At 33.9% G+C, this 23,484-nt stretch overlaps 1 protein-coding gene across 1 annotated transcript; it reads left to right on the forward strand.

Moving 5' to 3' along the window:
• Nucleotides 1–7,906: 7,906 nt before the first annotated feature.
• LOC120165030 (eukaryotic translation initiation factor 5A) lies at nt 7,907–19,109 on the forward strand. Its single transcript, XM_039174626.1, has 7 exons — nt 7,907–8,061; nt 8,569–8,691; nt 8,793–8,849; nt 8,931–9,005; nt 9,421–9,610; nt 9,867–9,873; nt 19,098–19,109. Exons 1-5 carry the CDS (start codon nt 7,939–7,941, stop codon nt 9,520–9,522), a joined length of 480 nt encoding a protein of 159 aa, XP_039030557.1. The 5' UTR covers nt 7,907–7,938; the 3' UTR covers nt 9,523–9,610; nt 9,867–9,873; nt 19,098–19,109.
• Nucleotides 19,110–23,484: the final 4,375 nt, after the last annotated feature.

Raw genomic sequence — 23,484 nt, forward strand, 5'->3', positions numbered from 1 at the left:
TCATAACGCCGTTAAAAAGTTAATGGTAGGGAGCTAAATGATTCAATCTGTAAAGTTTAGTGAGCAAATTAGAAAAAATAAAAGTTTAGTGAGCGATATAGGAGAGAGAGTAAAGTAGAGTGAGGAACCGTGTAATTTATCCTTAAAAATTATAATATTTTTCTAATGATGTCGTGCAATTGGAAAAGGTTAAAATCTATAACTATTGAATAAATTTGAGTTTCCTCGCAAGTTATTTTATATGAATTTTTTTGTTTCTGATTTAAATTGACTTGGTTTCTGAGTTAATTATAAATTCAATATTTACTTTATTAGTTTTGATTTTAAATAAATTAATTTAAAATAATATTTATTTATAAATTTTTATGCATTCATAATATACACTACCTAAATACAATTATTTAAAATAAATTAAAGTTCTCTATGGAAGTTACAAAGTTGTGAAGATGCTTTCAAAATCTCTTCGTTTATGGCAGCGGTGGTGGCTGTCATTTTTAGTTTTAGATTATCGTATTTACGAAAATAAATTCTCTGTCCTTTTTCTTATAAAGGGTATTAAGGTTATTGGTGTTTTTGGACTCTTGGTGTAAGTTTTTTTATTGATATTCTTCTCGGTCTTTTATTTTTCCCTCCATACACGGTTGATTGTTTTCTCGATGCATGGTTCCTTAGTTCGTTTGTACAAGACGATTCATTAGTAATCGCATATATATATATGCCGGATGTGATTGTTGTTAATGGGAGATCACTTTTGCCGATGGCTATTTGGTTCTTCTTCAGGTTTCTCTCCTCCATGTCTAATGCTCGAAGTTGTTGGTGTTTCAGTTTATGTACGTCGTTGCTTCACTTGTTAATTGTTTTGTTTATCAAGCTATCTCTAAGCGTTCATTATTATATTTTATTTTTTAATCATGACCGTATTTGATTAGTCTGTACTGACAAGACATTTTTTGATACAACTTTTGATTAATAAAATATCTTGATTATTTTTAAAAAAATTAAAATCTCAAAAAAGGAGACATTTTTAACCACTTATTAAATTCATTATTTAATTTAATATTTGTAATAATATTTTTCATTATAATTAATACTGCTACTTAACATTTGTAATTTATTTAAGCCAAAAAATGATAATAATAATTTAAAGAAGATGAATTAGAATACATTATTAAAAGAGAAAATAACTTCAGTGACCGAAAATGCCTTATAATATACGATTTTAACCAACTTTTTTTGGATTTGCGAAAATGACCAACAAATTTGTAACGCGAACTCCAATTTCGCAACACAATTTCTAAATTCGCAGCACAGAAATCAAATTCGCAAAGCGCGTTTAATTTCGCAATTGGAATACTGCTTAGTAAATTCAATATATAGATTAACCATTTCACTTAGATTGCTTAGTAAATTCATTCGGTTGCTGCCAATACTGCTAAACTGTTTAGTCTTTAACCCTATGAAGTTAGTATTTGTCTTTGTTTTGTCTTTTGGTTGAAGTAATGCAATTCATTCAAGTTTCAATTTGCAGAAGAATAGTTTTTGAAACTTAAATTCGCAACACGAAAATCGCAACGTGATTTTAGTTCCACGTTGCGATTTTTGCGTTGCGAATTTAAGTTTCAGAAACTACTCTTCTTCTGCAAATTAAAACTTGAATGAATTGCATCACTTCAACCAAAAAACTATGATAGAATAATGACTTGGGTGAATACCGTGCTAGTTTGAAACATATTTGGCTTTGTTTTAACTGTTTAATATCATGTCTGTTTATAGTGTACAATTTGTAGTTTTTGGTATATCTAACTTGGTATGTTTATTGTTTTTGTTAGAAAATTTTTTCGGCTTCATTGACTCTAAGGAATAAATTAAGCCTAGCCACTACAATAGTGTTGACACTTATACATGTACAAAGAAAATTGTTTGAGGATACTTGCTTCGGGCCATGGCTGAAAGTACAACATCTAGGTGGAGATGCTATGTTGACCCATTTGTTTCTTCAAACCATGACTAATGATCTAACTAAGAGGATACAACGTGGTGATGAATAGATATGGTTTCATTTTCCACCGGCGTATACTTGTTTTGGGCGGGAGGAGTTTTGCTTAATCACTGGATTACGTTTTGGACACGATGAAGTAGGTCGGTACACTAGTCATATCGCCCGCCCATCATGGTTATCTCAGGTTTTTCCTGAGCTGGCAAAGATGAAGCCCATTTTACAAGTCGACGACTTGAAAAGATTACTTCTTAAAGATGGTTTTACTCGGATGGATGACCTTGATGTTATCCGAGTATGCCTTTTATTACTTTTGAATGCCGACTTTTTATGCAAAGAGGCCATACAACCTATTTCTGAGGACCTAATATTATTGGTAGAGGACCTAGATGCATGGAACGTGTTTCCCTGGGGTTCATATCTATGGAAAGCTACCTGTAAAAAGTTGTTGTCTGCCTTTGAGGACCGTTGTAGTTTTTTATCTACATGAGCAGAGCTAGGGGTGTTACGCTGACATATGCAAAATTGACGATAGTATGCATTTCTTTCTTGATCGGTCTTGGTGGGGTGTTTTATTAGGGGTTGAAGATAATGGCTATTTCGAATGGGGGGTAAGTCTTATATTCTTCTTATATTACATTTTCATTTTTTTTAATTTATTAAATTCACTAATATATGTATTTTTTTATCCACAGCATATTGATGCATGGGTGTCACGTCTTCTGATTATAAGGAAATTGAAGAAAATAAAAAAGACGCGATGGACTATTATGCCTTCGTCTTTTCACGTAGCTCACTTGAAGGATTAGAGAAACGCTTTATATGCGTTGGGTAATAGAAAAGCTAAGCTTTATCCTGCGTGGTGGGAGGTCGATAAGGTTAGTATTTATTTTTGAATATTTTAAAGGTGTTCATAAATTTTATTTGATGTGCGCAATTGAATTATTATTTATGATTGCAGGTGTTTGTCCCTGTTATGGAACGTCATCATTGGCTTCTCGTCGAGCTTCAGCTCCCATCCCTGAAGACGATATTATATGACATCATGTTGAATTACATACCATTGTCTAATTTGAAAGATATTATTTGTAAGGGATGGAGTGCTCATTTGGCTAAATACATGGATGTGATTGATTATTGGACTAATTCTGGAAACAAGAAGCCAAAAAAGTTCAAAGTTACAATGATGAGAGATGAGACAGCGCCATAATAAACGGTGTGAGCCAGAGGGGATTGTGGTCTTCTTGTATGCATGTGCTTGGAACGTTTGACGACATGAGGTAAATAGTTTCTACCTCCCACAGATAGAGATAGAGGTGTAGTAGGGTTGTGGTTTCATCATTTTATGGTTAGAGCGATATATTCGAGACATTGTCTACCTGCATCCGCGTGCTGAAAGTGTGCATAAACAACCATTTGTTATTGGTAAGTTTGAGCAAGTGTTGTTAACATATATACTCTTTGTTGATTTGAAAATGTTTGGTTAAGTACCTAGAATTCAATAATTTGTTGTTTGTTGGTTTTAGATGTGTAGAAAGTGTTGTTTGAGCAAATGTTTGGTTTATGCAGGTTAATCCTGAAGTGAGCTGCGTGAAATTTGCTGTCTGGGCTAATTGTATCAATGTTCTGTTGATTTGTTTTTTTAGATGTGTAAATAAGATTTTTTTTTTGCTTGTTTAATTGATTTGTAAAAGTTGATTTGTTGTTTAAGAAAATTTCAATCTGCATTATGTTGAAGGCAAAAAAGACCTGTTGAAGGTCCACTTTCGCAATGCGAAAGTCAAATTCGCAACGCGAAAGTCAAATTCGAGTTACGATTGTTGCGAAAGTCAAATTCTCGTTGCGATTTTCATGTTGCGAATTTTACTTTCGCGTTTCGAATTTGACTTTCACAATAATCGCAACGCGAATTTGACTTTTGCAATAATCGCAATAAAAAATCGCAACGTGAATTTGACTTTCGCGTTGTTAATTCAAGGAAAAAACCTTAAAAAAGATAACATACAACAATCTGATAAGTGATAACAACTGAACAGATCATAGCAATGTTCAAACTCAAGTTACTAATGCATGTCTAACTGAAAATGTATGCATTCACACATAAAATACACATAATACAACGTTTACATTTAAAAATCACCTAAGTTAATAAGTCCCAAAAGGTGAAGTCGGTTGTGATTGAGATTTTGATTGCGATTTTGATTTCCTTTTGCTTGGCACCATATGATCTTTGGATTTTGATGAGGATCCATATTTTGGTAGAGGAAAAGATTATTGTGATGGAACTGGTGATCCACAGGTCAACCTTGTATGACTACTTTCCTTGCACCGACTACATGTCGATATCCTCTTATCTTCACCCTTAGACGGTATATGATCATGATTTTTTTGGTTGGCCAGGTAGCCTGCTCTCTATGGCTGGTGGAAAAACTATTTGTAAGTCATCTGGTATGTCCCACTCAGAAGGATGTGGAATAGGGTAGACAATCTCGGCATAAGTCTGTCGATATACTTCTGTAGTGTAGCAATCCATAGCGTATGCGCTTGAATCATCTTGGTTTAGATGAAGAGAAACTTTTATAACATGGCCACACGGATAACCAGATGTTTGCCATTTCATACAACTACACGTCATTGTATTTAGATCGACAAGACCATTTAAGTTATTATCCAATACTTCAAACAAAGTGTTTGAACATGGTTCAACTCTCCATGACGTTGACTTCACAACACGTTTCGTTATCTTTTTTTCAGTCCATGGTATAACACGACGTTCCAATGTTCCTGTAAATTTAAATAAAAAATACTTAGTAAAATATATAAATATGATAAGTTACGAATTTAAAGAAATAATAAATGCATGGTTTCTTTTCTTGTAGTACCACTGTTGAATAGAGGCTCGAAAAAACTCCATTAACATAGTAATGGGTAATTTTTGGGAATGACGACTTAGAGCGTTGATTGATTCTGCACTATTAGACATCATGAAACCATATATTACTCCAAGTTGATGTACTCTTGACCATATTTCAAACCTGACATCTTCTAGTGTTTGAGCACATTGAGGCAAAACACGTCTTAAACAATTTATATGCTTATTAAAATCCTCTTCCCGATAAGCTTTTACAGCCTTTCAGTATGTCCATTTGTGATTTTTTATACCAGCAGACCTTTATTTTAAATTTTTGTACAAATGAACACCACAAAGTCCATAAAAAAATCTGGGAAACACGTTCTAATAGCGTTGTCAATTGAGTTTGCCCTATCTGATATGATTGTCAGATTGCTAATAAGACCTATACAATCCCTAAGATGCCCCATAAACCATGTCCATGAATCAGAGAGGTTTCAGATTTGCCAACCCCGTAAGCTATTGGTAGTATCCCATTGTTAGAATTCATGGCTACTGTTAATAAGTTTACTCCAAGGTATCGACCTTTCAAATGTGCTCCGTCAACTATAATAACTGGGCACATGCAAGTAATAAACGAACGAATCTACAAAATATTATACACAAGAAATATAATCATTTAAATGTGAAATGCATGTAACTAACAAAAATGAGTCAACAAAATTATATTGATTTACTAACCGCATAACTAATGGTGATAAACAACAACTCAAAGCGTGCATCTCTATCTGTTTTGATATGAGTTACCGACCCAGGATTTTTTAGCTTTAAATTGTGACAATAAGCCGATAGTTGGGCAAACGATGCTTCTGGAGACCCCCTCAACAATTCCAAGGCATAACATTTGGCTATCCAAGCTTGAGAATATGAGATACTAATATTGAACCGAGCATTCATGTCAGTCATAATTTCATGTCCCCGATATACCCTGCCATTCAAAAACATTAACTCAGCCAGAAAACCACCCAATACCTTTTTGTTTTCTTGTCTATGGTGAGGAAAAACTTTGGTTTTTGAACATGTATGTTTATCAATAAAAGTCCTAACTTGAAACATTTCGCAATCTTTTATCCTCTTTGCAATCATACGCCATGTACAGTTTTTGTCAATCATACACTTTGTTTCGAAATGATCTTTACTTGATTTGTTAACTTTTATTTGATAGTCATCTTCCACACATTTCGTATACAAAGCTATCTTCAAGTCTTCCTTTGTATCAAAACAATCATCTTTCTTGATACAAATAACTTTTGTGTAACAATCAACTGTTATCTTTACCAACTCTTCTTCCGGTATCTCAAGTAATTCTGGCATATTCCAGTTATTCTCTCGTGGCATTTTCTTCTTTTTCTTTTCTTCGAGGACTTCTTCTTCTTCTTCTTCTTCAGGGTTATATGAATTATAGAATGGATGTTCAACATGTTCATTCACAGTCGTAACTTCCTCCTCATTATTATTAACAACATCTTCCTCGGCAGCGGCTGCTTCATCATCAAAATTCGGGTATTGACCAATATCAAAATCATTACACACATGGTCTGTTTATTCTTCTGAAACATCATCAAAATCCGAGTATTGACCAAGATCAAAGTCCATGTATTGACCAAGATCAAATTTCGAATACTGACTAGTACTCACAATTTTTTCTGTTGGCTCATAATCGTCTAACTGCTCAATACGAAAACCGAAATTTTGTGCTGAAAGTTTATTGGGATTTGGATTAGGAAAAAGTTGTGGGTTTTGAGAATGTGTTTGGTATTGGAAATGTGGTGAAACAAAATTTTCTTGGTGATGAAATTGTGGTGGAACCATTAAATTTTGAGATTGATAACAACGTTGTACGTTGTGAGCACCATAAACTGAGGTTGAAGAACTTAGTTGATTACTACCCACTACTGACCCAACTTCACTACTTCTAGGTTCAACAACATACAATGTAACATCATCTTCTTGCGAAACACTAATGTAAGCAATGAATCGTTCAACATCTTTATTGTCGGTTAACAAATAAACTTTACCTTTTCTCTGATAAGATAACCTAAATCCACTTAGAGACTCTAAATTCAATTTCTTTGCAACACGTAACATTAGAGTTTCATAAGTTAAATTTTTTAATGACAATTTTAGTTGAAGATTCATAGGTAAAGACATCTATTGTAAAACACCATGAACATTCTCCCATGACCCTCCAAAATACAAATCTATCCAAACATGATCAACATTAGATGATTTCATTCTACAAATTGTAAATTAAGTTACTAAACAAACAAGCTATAAACTACATATCATCACTAACTTAGAGAAAAACATACCTTTATTAAGTTGATAGTTGATAATTTGCGAGAGAAATCATTGAAAAATTATATAGAAATAAAATTATGTAAAACAAATAGAGATGGGGAAGGATGTCGTTGGATATAGGAACGAATGTCGTCGGAGAGAGTGATAGATGAAGATGGATTGAGTTGCAATTTAGGGATTTAGATTATGAGTTGTTGTTGCTGCGTAGTTATATACCCAAAATATTTGTGTTGCGAAAATAAAACCTGTTACGAAATTAAAATTCGTGTTGTGAATTCGAAAATCGAGTTGCGAATTCAGAAAATCAAGTTGCGAATTTGAAATTCAGTATTACGAATTTAGAAATTGCGTTGCGAATTTGGAAACTGTGTTGTGAAATTAGAGTTCATTTTGCAAATTTATTGATCATTTTCGTAAATCTAAAAAAATTTGATTAAAATCGTATATTGTAAAACATGTTCAATTACTAAAGTTTTTTTCTCATATTAAAATTGTTGCGTTCAAGAAACGCATCATATATCTCCAATCATATGCAAAGAAATCCATCATCACTGAATATCAACGGCTCCAACCCCAAACCTTGGATCACCAGGCTCACTGGATAGCAACGAATCAAATCTGGGAAACCCTTTTAACATCAAGATGTTCCTGTATAAAAAAAACCATTCTCATTTCTCCCCGTAGTTATTCTATTTCAACAAAAGGCAGAGTGAAATTTTGAAACCCGAATATGTCGGATGAAGAGCACCATTTTGAATCTAAGGCCGACGCTGGCGCTTCCAAAACCTTCCCTCAGCAGGCTGGCACCATCCGTAAGAACGGATACATCGTCATAAAAAATCGTCCCTGCAAGGTACTATTTTCAATATCTATATTTATTTAATTCTGTTCTTCTTGAAATTTACGGTTTAGATTTATTTATGAATTCTAGTTGAAGTTTTGATGGTTCCGGTTTTTTCTTAGATAACAAAAGCTTTAATGTTTGGAAAATTGAGATCTGATATGTATATATATTAGTATTTCTTTTCTGGAATTAATTGCAAGTATTTGTTGAGCTTTTTAAAGTTTTAGTAATTGGATATGTTTTTTTTACTTCCGAGGTAGCAAAATCAAAGTGAAAAGAAGATAACAAAAAGAACAAGTAAATTAGAGTATATAATATTAAGAAATTAATAGTTTCTATTGAATATTCTAATTATGGTCAATCTTGTTGGAGTGATAAAAGTTATTGGCATGTGATCAGTTAGTTTTTAATGGTTGACTGTTGATTTGCACCCTATGGTTGCTATATAAATTTGGGTTTATGATGATTTACAATTTTAGCTAACTTGATTGTTCTTTTACTGTGGACGTGTGCCAGGTTGTTGAAGTTTCCACCTCCAAGACAGGGAAACACGGTCATGCTAAGTGTCACTTTGTCGGAATCGACATCTTCACTGGCAAGAAGCTGGAAGATATCGTTCCCTCTTCACACAACTGTGATGTATGGAATATGAAATTGATAAATCTTTATAGTTTTTTTCTGATATCTTGGTTGTGTGATTGCTTCGGTGTTGTCGAATGTTTTTGTTCCTGTTTCTACAGGTTCCACATGTCAATCGTACTGACTACCAGTTGATCGACATTTCTGAGGATGGATTCGTAAGTTGTTTTGCTTTGCTTCTGGTTGATGTTGGTTTGTGTGCATGTGGGTTCTTAATTAGTTACACTACTTTGTTTTAGGTGAGTTTGCTGACTGATAGTGGAGACACGAAGGATGATCTGAGGCTCCCAACCGATGAGAGCTTGTTGAAACAGGTCAATTAACTGCCTTTTTTCCTGTTGTGTTTTTGGCAAATGACTTTCTATTGAGATGTGCATTTTGTTGTCTAATTTACTGATATTTGGGTTCCAAGTTCGAATACTTTGTATCATACCGTGCTGGTGCAGTCCCTTTGGCCACATTGCTCTTGTGTCAAGGGGATCCACTGGCATCACAAGTTGGTCCCTTTTTCTTTAAAGAAGAAAGCAAGTAAAACTTATGCCTGAGAGGGTTTCATGTTTCGTTTTTGTTTTGCATTTTTGTCCTCTCGATGTGAGCATCCTGACTGAGGAATATAGTTGGTGTAATATGTTTAAACGTACTTCATTTGCATTTCTCATTCTTGATTTGCTGAAGCTGAGATTGGATTTCTATATACCATGATGATAGTTATATATTGGCAAAATGCAGATCAAGGATGGGTTTGCAGAGGGGAAAGACCTGGTGGTGTCGGTTATGTCGGCAATGGGTGAGGAGCAGATCTGTGCTCTCAAGGACATTGGTCCGAAATAGTCAGAGATCGATTCTCAGTATGTTATTGCAATCTTAAATGGGATTATTTTTATAAGAGCTTGAATTGCTTTGCATTTTCAAGACATGGGTAAGTATAACTATAATACTGTCTTTTGTTTGGATACTAATAGAAGGAAAAAAAAAAACATCAATACTTGTTTGCTGTTGTACTTAGATGGCTGCTGGGGCTCTATCAAATGTACCTTCCTACCATGCATTCTACCTAAATGCACTGTGACAATGGAACCAAATAAGTCTTTTGGCATCATAATTCTTATATTCATGTCGTGTTCGAGTTATTTAATATATTATTCGTGCCGAATACGAGATTGTTTGCAATTGAGGTGTTTAGTCGTCATTTGAATGCGTTGGGGTGGAAAAGCCTCCTTTAGCAGTGCGGTGAGAAAAGGGAGAAAATGACTAATGGGTGGGTGAGTAAAACTCGACTAGAGGAACGGGATATTTTGATTTGACTTTACTCGAAAAAAACTCGACTTGAATCGAGTTCGAGTTGTAATTTTATAAACTCGACTAAACTCGAAAAATTTTTTAAGTTTAAATCAAGTTGTAAAATATAAATTAATAACTAGAAAATTTTAGTAATTAACATATTGGTTTTTAAGTTTGAGTTGAATGTCTCGGCTTTGCATCATACATATATATATATATATATATATATATGAACTATAACGAAAAAATATATATGCATTGTATATGATTATAAAAATTTGTTTAAATTAAAATTAAATAATATTATAATATTATAAATATTTATAATTATTAAATAGAAATTCAAATAGTTCAACTTGATTCAAATAAATTTGATTTAAAAAAATTTCAAGTCCAATTCGAGTTATAAAATAGGATTATTCAAGAGAGCTTGAAATTTTTTAAATTGGCTTAATTCTATTGAACGCTCGTTCCTATTAATTGGTCATTATGTTTACATGAACATAAATACGGGTGAGTAAAATTCGTAAAGACTCATAAAAATTAATTTTTTTTAGCTTGACTTGATTTAAAATCTGTAATTTGATTCGAAAAAAATTTAAATAATGTATGAATTATGAAATAAGATTTAAATAATTTAAAACTTTTATTAATTAGTAGATTGATTTTTAAGTTTGAGTTTATATATATATGATTTTAAAAAGGTAAATTACACCGTTCCTCATTGAATTATACTCTCTTTTTTTTTTCCTCACCCAACTTACAATTTTTCTATTTTGCTCACTAAACTCTACATATTGAATCATTTTGCTCACTCTATCATTAACTATTTAACGGCGTTATGACGTGCCACAATCATCAAAACGACGTCATTTTGAAAAACTCAAATATACACCAAAACGACATCGTTTCAACCCCTATATTAAAAGTTCGATGAGTGGAATAGGAGATGGAGTAAAGTTCATTAAGGAATTGTGTAATTTATCCTTTTTCTTTTCTTCTTCATTTTCTCTCCGTCGCTCACTATGTCATTTTCATTCTAGCCACTGTCCACCATCGTTAACGGTGGCTCTTCAGTCTCAAATTTCATGGGTTGGTTCATCTTGACCCCCCTCAGTCTGAATATGTTGGCTGTTTTGACCAAAAATGTCTCAAAACTCGTGAATCTCGACTGAAACGTTTCAACCTCATCACTTTCAATCTCAAATTCGTGGACTTTGGAGCAACTTCCAAGAAAATGGAGGTCGAATTTCAAATCATGATGTCGAGGCAAAGCGACCCATGAAATTTGGGACCAAACGGTCACTATCTACGGCGGTCGACGGTGGCATCCGACCACCGTTTGGTTTTTTTTGTTTTTTCAATTATTTTATATTAAAAATAATAAAAATGCCACTTCATCCAGCTGCTAGAGAGAAAACGAGGAAGTGATTAAAATGATTCAATATGTAAGTTTAGTGAGCAAAATAGAAAAATTGAAAGTTGGATTAGAAAAATAAGAAAGAGTATTGTTCGATAAGGTACGGTGTAATTTACCCTTATAAAAAATCATTTACATTGAAATCAATTAAAATGTAAATTATGATTTGAATTTAAACATAAATTTAAATGATTTACTCGATTCAAAATTAATAAATTAAGTATACATTAAGGAATAACATTTTAAAATTAAATTTAATTTTAAAATTAAATTTAAATTCATATTGTCGACACTAATTTTCGCCCATACATTATATGTATATATACACTATGATTATCTTATTTAAACTAATACATATTTTTTACAGGCCCAAATACACCCATCACCCATTACAAGCTCAGATGACAAAAGCAAACCCAGACCCGAACCGGCCCAGATCAGTTAGGGTTCTCAAACCCTAATATGCTACTTCGTTGTTTCAGTGCCGCAAAGAGGAGTTCCGATCCAGCCGCCTCCAACAACCCGAGTTTCCTGACGTTTCCTCGGCATCAAGTCAAGCAACACAACAAACAGTCTTTTAGTTCGAATACAACTCTAGGAAAATCAAAACTAAAAATAGTAAACTCTAGACTATAAATAAGCATGTAAATCGAACACAATGGACGCAAAATTATCAAGCAAACACGAGAAGCATACGAAACGATATGTAAAAACCTTTAAGAAATAAAGAAGGCATTTTTTTCTTACCTCATGCGTATAATGGCCGTTGCATGTATCTTCATTTTTTTCTTTTATTTTGCTTCGAAAAACCGATGAACTAGGGGAGGGTTCGAGAGTTTCAAACTCAAATCTAGCCCTCCCCGAGGCTAGTTTTTAAAAAGGTTCGGATTTTCAAGATGGGGAGGGGAAGAGCTTTCAAAAAAAATGTAATTTTTTTTTCTACCACCGCAGATGAACGACGGCTGGTGAGTCAGTGGTTGGCCGGAAACTGGGTATTGGTGGTGGTGTTCTTCATTCCTCTAAGAACATGAAGAACACCCAGAGGATTTTTTTGGGTCAACTTTTGATCTTTTGAGGAGGGAATTATGAAAATCTGTTTATGGTTTTTGACTTTTATAGTCGACCTGCTAACCGGGTTTTTGACCCGCGTGTTGACCCGATCCACTCTTAGGATCCGCACGTTTTCAATATAAAAAGGGAAAATTCTATTTTTGGTCCCCCATTGTTTTTAGAAGTCCATTTTGGCCATAAATTGAATTTATATCCCGATTTTGCTTTGAAATTTAACACCCAACTTGGTTTTCTTTCAATTTGGCCCCTTCACGTTTTAATTTCTTTCTTTTATTCTTGTTTTTATTTATTATATATATATATATATATATTATTTTTTCTATTCTATTCTTTTTTTATATATATTTTTATTTTCTTTATCTATATTGTATTTATCTTATTTATCTTTATTTTATTTTTATTTTTTTTATTTTTTTAATTTTTTATGTTCTTTATCTTTATTTTCTTTATTTTTTTCTTTATTTTTTTCATTATTTATTTTCTTTATCTTTTCTTTATTTTTTATTTTCTTTATATTTTTTTATTTCTTTATTTATTTTTATTTTATTATTGTTTTTATTTATTTATTAATTATATATATTTATTTATTTTCTTTATTTTTATCATTATTTTTTTCTTTTATTTTCTGTATCTTGTTTATTTTATTTACTTTTTTATCTTTACATTATCTTTATTTATTTTTCTTTATATTTATTTTATTTTCTTTATCTCATTTTCTTTATTTAATTTGTTTTTTTATTTTTTTATTTTCGTTACTTTTTTTTCCTTTTTTCTATCTAGCACGTTTCTTGACTTCTTAAGGGTATACTTTTAAATCCGCAAGAGGTAAGCAATTTGGATAATATTTTACCTTTTAATCTAACTGGAAATTAATTAGTACCGAAAGGACAATTCAAAGGTGTTAATCCTTCCTTGATTGTAACCGACTCCTGAATCTGACATATCTTTAGTAAGACGCATATCAGGTAAGATGGTGTCCGATCAACCTAAGTAATGTTTTAAAAATGATCGATGGTGACTGTAACGTGTTCTATTTAAGTAGAAGCCCAATTCCGGGCCCACCCGAAAGACGGTCACGGCAACTTGGCGACTTTGCTGGGGACTGGTAAATGAGTCAGGCTAAGGTTAATTTTCAGTTGTCTTTTTAATGAAAATGGTAAGTTTAAATTTTAACGTTACTTTTCGATCCTTATTGCTTAGTTTTGATTTTTTTTTCAATAAAATAGTTGTATTGACGATTTCTTTCAGTGGTTTCAGCTTATCAAACTTGTTTTTCCATTTAAGGCTCTATACCTGAGCTCTGAACCCTGTTTAAGTGGGGGTAAAAGTGACGTCTTCGCGAGAATTTATTCTCCGTGCGGTCCTAGCAAGTAGCCTTTGGGATTCATATACCTTATGTCTTCGTGAGAATTTATTCTCCGTGCGGGCATAAGGGAATGTATCATCTCGAGTTTAACTTAGTCCACATGAGCTTGTAATGAGTTTAGGACTAAGGGTCTGGCCCAAGGGGGCACCGACAAGGAGAACTCGGGTACTTTCTTTAGAACCTAAACCGGGAGACGACGAGGAATTAGAGCCTACCCCAAAACTCCATTTCAAAACCTAGGATGTTTTCACCTTAATCATGCAGCTTGTTATTTTCATTTATATTTACTTTCATCATTTATATTTTTTTATCTTACTAACTTTGTGCTTTCGTGTTTATCTTTCTAGCATTTGCATCATAAAAGAGGTTATTGATCCATAAAAAAGTGTTAGTTTTACACAAATAATCTACATTAATGGACAAAGGGGTTGTAATGCAAGAGGTAAAAAATGATGTGGTACGACTATGGTCCGAAAAGACCTAAAAAGAAAAGGGAGACAGTCTTCAAGGAAGCTATGTGTCAGAACTGGTTAGCTACGCCTCTGTCATCCTAAAGCAGAATGATGTAAAAGAGCTACGGAACATGTGGGATAGTTGGAAGAGTGACCGAAAATAGAAATTCAGCCAGCAATATGGTGATATTGCACTCTTGCTTTATGTCAAGACTGATGAGCCCCTAATCAAAGCATTGATTCAATTCTAAAATCCGAGATACAACTATTTTACCTTTAACCATGAGGTCATGGTGCCCACAATCGAGGAGTATACTACACTACTACATTGTGATAGCATTAGATTGGAACGGGTCTATATCAAGCACATCAAAAGTCAGCCTTTCAAGAACGGACTGGCGAAGGTTACAGGGGTAGATGAAAAATGGGTAACTGACCGACTCCGGCGCAAGGGTAGCGGGGAAGGATTTGAGTGAATCCATATTAAGTAACTAATGATGAACCACCCCGATGAATGCAAGGCAATAGATCTCTTTGCATTGGGCTTGTATAGTTTGGTTATTTTCCCAAAGACTTTGGGGTGCATTGATGCAGCTGTGGTGGAACTGTTTGAATAACTCCCCAGGCGAGTAAATCCAGCACCAACCATTTTAGCTGAGACCTTCCGCTCTCTCAACCACTACAGAAAGACTGGCGGAGGAAGGTTCATAGGGTGTGCTCACATTCTCTAAGTCTGGATTCACATCCATTTCTGGAAGACTAACAGGATTTCCTACCACCGATTAAGCACCACTTATTCATCTTTAGGAGAATTTATCACTCTGAAATGGCATGAGGGTGCCTCAAAGGAAAAATGGATGAAAGTCTTTACACATCTTCAGGAAGGTTCATAAGATGGTAACTGATATTATAAAAATATCATATCATAAAAATTATGATTCGTTATAACAAATTTAATTCGAAAGTTTTTTTTATAGTGAATAGTGAACAGTGAACAGTGTCCAATGTACAGTGGATAGTGACTAGTGGGGGAATCGGTTCCCCATTTATATACTGGATATTTTTTATAAAATGTGGTTACTATTCATACTACAATACTGCTACAGTAACTTTCGAAAATACATATAAACTCAATAAAATTCTATTTTTGTTTCCAAATTTATTTAACAAAACAAATAAAACATTTATAATTACATGCCACTAATAAAATTAACATTACAACTTAGGATGTCTTTACTGATATTGAAATATACTTATCGATGCTTGATGTCATTCCAAACTCTTTATTCTACTACTGTTTTTTACCTACGCGTGAAAATCATCACACACTAAGTATAAACTTAGTGAGGCAATTAAAACATAAACAGTGCAATACAATTCATGCATGATTTTCAATGTTAAATTCAAAATGCCATAAAATCATTTTATTTGCATATCCAATATTTTACCATTTATTAACCATAAGCTCATAAGCTTATTTTACCAAAAATACTTACCATTTATCTCATAAGCTTATAAGCTTATTTTACCCATATACTTACCATTTAATTCCATAAGCTCGTAAGCTTATTTTACCAATACACTTGCCATTATTCCATAACCATATACCATAGACAATAGCCATAAACAATAGACAATAGCCCAATATACAACCCTGAGGACCTTGGGTACACGAGTCAAATATAAGCACCGTAGTGCTAATCTGTATGACACATAAGGTCGTGTCCACTATAATCCGTATGACACATAAGGTCGTGTCCACCATCTATTCTAGGTATCATTAAGTACAGTCTCGTATGACACATAAGGTTGCCACCATATACACTAGGTATCCTTTAGTGTATCCCGTATGCAGCCTGTTGTTGGACTCTATGGCGTGCCAACTATACCCTGTCCCTCAATGACTTACTTGGGCATACACTCTATTTTATTTGATCAATCCATGGCAAATTATATTATCAATATTTAACATTGGGCAGTTCATACCCGAAATAACATTCATGATAAAAATCATATATGTTCATAATAACATCATATGCAAAAATCAGTGATCAATGCATTTTATTTTCAACCTTTGACATATTTAGAATATATCAAATATATGATAAATGACATAAATATCATGTCAACATAAACAAGGTCGACTTATCGCAAGTCTTCCTGATGATGTATAAAACATCCATGTATAATGTCATGCATGTATTTCACTCACCTTGACACTTTATAATTTTCCAAATTTATGCCTCACTATTGTCCACAATAAACCCACTTGACTTGTTTCAATCGCAAATCAATCATAATCTGTATAATTCACAATTTCATAATGATATATATGTTAGTATTTTACTAACATAAACATATCCCAAATAACTCCATAATAATTTTGATACTCATTATCTATCAAAATACGTAACTCTTAATAATTCCTTTTAACCTTGTAACCAACTTTTCCAATTTACCCAAAATGGCCCTTCACCATTTTACCACTTAGATTCTTAATACCAATAATTCCAGCATAGTACATCAATTACACAACACTTATAGAACAACCCATCAATTTTCCATATTCAGACAACTCGTACTACCTTTAAAGAATCAGTATTATGTATTGATATACACACTGGAATTCAATTCCGTTTATTCCTTTGAAAACTAGACGCGAATAGGAATCTATTCATATAAAGAAATCATTCTAATTCATTCTTTACAATTTATGGTTAATTTTCAAAGTTGATCAACAAAATCTATTTTGCAGAATCTGCTGTCCGATTTTTCTGACCTTTCATTGGTTAAAAATTCATATCTTTTTGTATACACCTTGAAATTGATCCCCGTTTATTTAAAAAAAAAACTAGATTGATATATGAACACAAATATATAAAAATAACCTCGAAATTATTTTTATATAATATCTGGTGAATTTTCGAACCTACTGCCAGATTCAAAATCCAAACTGTTTTCTTTAACTTCATTCTTAGGTTCTTCATCAATTCTTACAATCAATTCTTTAAAATCACTTAACTCTTAAAAACCCATAAAAAACAAGAATCAAAATCCCCTTCATCAAATCAAGATGAACTTGAACATGAAACCCTAGTAATATTCATGTCAAAATGTAGAGAATTGAATGTAGAACATTTTTCCTAATCACACCGAAGTCTAATTCTCAACAAGATTGCTTCAAAATTCAAAACAAGAATACCTACCTTGCAAGCTTGGGGGTGTCGGTCTTGGATGAAGAAGAAGCTGAAATTGCTCTTCAATGATTGATATTTTATAATATAATAGATCTAACATATGCTTAATAATATATCATAGAATTTTTTTATTCAACACCATAGGAAATTCCATTTTTGCCATTAATGAATATCCATAATCACCATAAAACCAAGCCATTTGATCCTTATCATATTAAAAAGTCAAATATGAATTAATTTGACTTTGACCTACGAAAATGCCATGAAATTTTCAAAACTTGCGTTTTAGTCACTAAATTCCACTGTTTTGGTTAAATCTAAAAAATTGCACATTTCCAAACCAAATTTCTCTGATCCAAAATATTAAAATAAGATTTCCAACCATTTTATAAAATCCTTCCAATTTTTGTTAAATTCCAATTTGTTCTGAAATACTGATTTCCTTACCAGCTTTAACCCTTTCTAGTTTTTCTTTACTAAAATTCCAAATCCAAAATATATGATTTCTATAAAACTCTACTCTCAAGAGTAAACCATCTATTATGGAATAAAATTATTTTTAGGAAATTTATCACATAATTCCCTAAATATTTTCCTAATTTTCTACTTTGACCATCAAACTTTCAAAATTTTCATTTTGGTCATTGTCTAAATTTTTGGGGTATTACAAACTCCAATCTGAAAAGGACTTCTAAGTACTGGAAAGGCGAAGCCAGTAGCTTAAGAAGGAAGTTTGAAGGGCATGATGAAATAGAGACTCTGAAGGAACATCTAAAGACTGCTCAGAGGTGTTTGATAGACAGTCAACATCAGAACAAGCGCTTGAGAATCCAGGAAGCTGACTTAGAGAAGTCTCTCTAGAAACAACAAGAACGGGACAACAAAACCATAGCTGAGTTAGAAGCCATTGTGGACGGATTCAAGAAACAAGCAAGCGAGCTTCAGACAATGCCCTTTGACGGAGGTTTACAGTGACGTTTTCGTTGGGAACAAGCTCAGGAAAGGGTGAAGGCTAGAGATGCAGTTATCCGTGATTTCATATAGCAAGTACAGAAGGGAGCTCGTCATTTGCATGGTTTAAAAAGGGAAGCCGAAGTGGTTCGACAAGGCATTCAACTAGTGACAGATGAAGGAAGAAGACTTGTCAACCTATTAGAAGTTGTTCGAGGTCTAGAGGATTTAGTCCGGATGTACCTTTAGATTATTTTGTCTCTTAAAAGATAAAACACTTTTGTTTAAATAAGTACTATTTATAATAACAAACACATTTTTGGATCAATGCCCCTAAATTTCATACATCATGCATCTCATACTTTGCATTTTATTTTCCATATTTATTTTTCTTTTTTCCATGTTTTTACATTCATATTAACTAACAGAAAATGTCTCATCAGAAGAAAGAACAAACGCCAAGTTTGCCTCCATAAACTCTAGACACGTATCATCCGTACAATACCAAAACAAAGAAAAGACAAATGGAGGCCATAATCGCTCAAATCGAGGAGAATATGTTGAAGCTACATAGATAGCTAAAAGAAAAGATAACTCAGAATAGTCAGAGCACCCTAGACACAATCACGAAAAGCCAAGAATCCTTGGTCGATCAAATTGTGGCCAAGTTATATGGTTTACAATAAGCGAGTGTACCAGGGGCAGGTTCGTCTAAAGGGGTAACTATACCACCGACCCCACAGGTGGTTATTTCACCCGAAATATTACCCGGACTACAAGGGGACTTATCTATGGCAAAAGGAAAAGCCTCATCTGTTGCAAAGATACAAACTTCTGCAACCAACCCTGACAATAATCTGGACGATTACCATATCCCGTATTTTGATGAGGAAGACAAAGCAAAGAAGATGTAAGAAAAAATTAAACTGTTGGAAGACCAAATAAAGACGATCAAAGGGGACTATGATTACTACAGAGTAGATGCATTAGAGCTATGCCTAGTCTCAGATTTGGTGCTTCTACCAAAGTTTAAAGTCCCCGAATTCAAGAAGTTCAATGGAAACAGTTGCCCTTCAGCCCACATCACTATGTTATGTCAGAAGATGACAAGATACGTGGGAAATGATCAACTCCTGATTCATTACTTCTAGGAGAGCTTGTCCGGTTCAGCCATACGGTGGTACCATCAGCTAATCCGATCCCATATCAAGACTTGGAAGGAATTAGCCAAGTCATTTATGGAATAATACAAACACGTCAATGACATGAGGCCAGATTGAGCTATGCTACAAGGCATGAAAAAGAAGCGTAACGAAAGTTTCAAAAAATAAACACAAAAATGAAGGGATTTGGCTGTGCAAGTTCATCCACCCTTGGATGAGAAATAAAATCGGAGGCTCTTCATGCAAACACTGAAGGCTCCTTACTTCAGGTACCTGGTTGCAATCACATCTGGTAATTTTTCAGACTTAGTCATGACCGGAGAAATGGTAAAACGGCCATAAAACAAGGCAAGATTGAGGAAGGAGAGGCAAGCAAGAAACCCCCTATGAAGAAGAGGGACATAGAGATTAACAACATCAACACCTACAACACTAATAAAGATGTTACAATCTTCAACCCAAAATCAACTGCAGTTGTACCGTCAGGTATTTCTAGGCAAGATTCTAGAGAACATAAGAAGAAAATGAAAAGGGAACATTTCAACCCTATTCCCATGACCTACAAAGAGCTTTACCAACAACTTTTTGACACCCACGTAGTGTCACCATATCCGGTGGAACCCATGAATCCCCCTTACCCCAGATGGTATGATGAGAACGCTAACTGTGAATACCATGGAGGTATCCCAGGGCACACTATTGAGAAATGTTATGAGTTCAAGATAATTATGCAGAAGGTGCGTAAAAAGGATTGGATCGACATCAATAACTCGGGGGCATCCAAGTGAGGAGAAAGATCATTTTATCATTTGCAGCATTTTGTTTGAATTCGTTTTTTCTTTTCTCAAGCTTTCTTTTTGTTTTGTAAAGAGATTTAAATGAATTCATGCTACTTTAACAATAACGAGAAATGAATCAAATTTGCAGACTTGAAATTCTTTGAATATCAGCTGAATTAAAAAACTCTGCAAATGATTTGGGATTACATATATCTTTGACAAAGTGACATAATTAAAAATCAATAAAACAAAGGAATTTGACCTTACCCCAGAAGATACGCTCGAACACCGTACCCTTCTCTTACAAGAACCGATATAGCCTTCTCCTCTCGTAAGGGAATGAACAAGAGGCTTGGTATTTAGGTATGCATACGAGCGGACAACATGTGGCATCTTTTGCATATGAAATTACTATACTTTTGTTTAAGACATTCAATGATGATGATGATCTTCGCAGATGGAATGGTCGAGTAGGTGAATCTAGTTTAAGTCAATTGCTTGGAAATTGAACTCTAAAGATGAAATTTTTGACTTTCAATAAACACCTAGACTATGACATGTTCTTCTTGACAATCTTAAGAAATTGAATCCGTAAAAACTGAGCTATTCCACTAAAGTAATTGGTTATAGAGGAAACTCGAAAGCCCTGGATTTATGAATAGATTGCATTCAAACCATGACATTGCTCAAACACTTGGCAATTCGGTGTTTGCTCCACTGCAATTGTTAGGCCGAAGACTTTGTGATGAGATGAACCCTTCAGTTAATATGATATTAAGCTGTCCCTCTAAAGCAATTGGTTAAACGCCCCGAATTTATGGATAAGATTCAGCTAGCCAGACAATGACAAATTAAATTTATCTAAATAAGGAATTTCGGTAAAGATGGACTAAGGGAGTTAAAGAAGACTTGTTATAGTCAATTTCACATGAGCACCCAAGAATTTCATTTTTTAGACCGATACTTCTGCACTGCCTTTGTTAGAGGAGCCTACAAAGCTTGAACAAATGGAAGATTTCAGAGGATCGAAATAGAAGGTCTAGTAATTGATTATGTTAGTTACGTCATTTTGTCTGCATCCGATTAAAATGACAAGCCGATAAAGAGGGGCATGTTGTGATGTTAAAAAAATGACACTTTGGTGGCCAAAATCTTAGAAAATAGGAAGCCAACCTGAAACCAACTCATCAACTTGAACATTTTTCAAAGAGTTATAACTCTGAAAGTATTTAAGAGTTATTGATTCTTTTGATTTTCTATGAACCCATGTTTATGTTTTGATTCGATTGCAAGCCTGAATTAAGGGGCAATGTTTTATAGAATTCTTATATCTTTTTCCCTCCTAAAATAAGATAAAGAAGAAAAACATTTTCAACCAAGACAGTCTCAAATGTGAAAGGTTGCAACCCAATAAGAAATGGGGCATGATCGATTCCAAGGACCAGATCGGTAGACAAAGCACGAGACTCTGTCCAGGAGATAAAACAGAACTAATTCATGTTACATGCATCTTATACATGCTTAAGAGCATCACATTTATCATTTTTTGCATATATATATTTTTTTTCAGATTTTAGAGTCAAGTTTCAACTTTAAGAAGAAAGATACTCGATTTAAAAGCACCTTCAGAAATTGATGTTGGTTGCTTAACTTAGCATCGTGGAGCTACACCTCAACAGATTTGACCTATTGAAAGACCGACAGATCTTAGAATCAAATTCAGATGGGTTTGAGTACCAATTCAGAACATATCCAGTTAAGCTTAACTCAACAATGAGTAGCTAGTTTCCAGTTAACATTTTCAAGCCAGATTTCAATTCCACGACGGATGATATCCGACTGATAGAATTTATCAATGAGCTTTCCCGTGAAAGGGAGTCATCTAAATATTTAAGATCGACTTAGGCCAACGAAGGGGGGCTATCCTTCATTTAGAGGAGAGTTACAACACAACTTAAGTCGAGAAAAGTTGTTTGTCAACAAGCAACTTTCCAGTTTTATTTGGAGCCAATTTCAACTTCACAGTGAAGGATATTGGACTCGAAACAATGCAACTTTCACAAGATTGAATTTCAACTTCACAACGAAGGATATCCAATTAAAAGCTCAACTTCACAGCGAATGAGCCATCCATGATTTCAACTTCACGATGAAGGATATTGTGCCCAAGTGTATTGACTCAATTTCACAGCAAATGAGTCATCTTCAACAATAGGGGGTTATCTCCCATCCTATTACAACATAGCTCAAGGCGTGAAGGGCTATCTGTCAACAAATACCTTTGAGTTCGATTACATTCATCTCAAGGGCATGTCAAATTTACAGTATAGCTTAAGTCGAGAAAAATTATTCTGTCAACAAAAACTGTCGAGTTTGACTCCATTCAGCTCGATGACATATCAACCACATGATAGCAACAAGGAACTACTTTCCGGCCAAAATTTTTACTCCAAGGTCTTTAAGTCAATAAGAAGACCAAGGTCAAGAGTAGCAACAAGAAGTCACTTTTCGATTTTCCTACGATTTCAACTTCACAACGAAGAATATCGTTCCCAAAAGATTGACCCAACTTCACGACGAAGGAGTCATCTGTAACACAGCAACACCGAAGTCTTCAAGACAAGTTTCAGCTTAACAACAAAGTGTCTTGGACTAGAAGACGATCTAGGAGCTACTTGCCAAAGCTTTGAGTTCGGTTTCAACTTCGCGACGAAGAATATCGTGCTCAGAGTTTTCCTTTCAACTCAACCTCATAGTGAGGGAGTCATTTCACGATTTAATCCAAATTGCCAAACCAGTCTTAACATCGAATTTCAACTCCATGACAGAGGACATTCGATGAGATGGAGGATGTTAAATGCATGGATACATTTATAGATGAAAATTGTGTCTTGTAATCTTTGCCCTATTCCCGTTACACGACTATGGGCAAAGAGGGGCAACTGTGGACACTAATTTTCGTCCATACATTATATATATATATATACTATGATTGTCTTATTTAAACTAATACATGTTTTTTTACAAGCCCAATTACACCCATCATCTATTACAAGCCCATATGACCAAAGTAAACCCAGACCTGAACTGGCCCAGATCAATTAGGGTTCCTA

The sequence above is a fragment of the Hibiscus syriacus genome, unplaced genomic scaffold (genome assembly GCF_006381635.1).
Source record: "Hibiscus syriacus cultivar Baekdansim isolate YM2019G1 unplaced genomic scaffold, ASM638163v2 tig00111566_pilon, whole genome shotgun sequence".
Classification (NCBI taxonomy): domain Eukaryota; kingdom Viridiplantae; phylum Streptophyta; class Magnoliopsida; order Malvales; family Malvaceae; genus Hibiscus; species Hibiscus syriacus.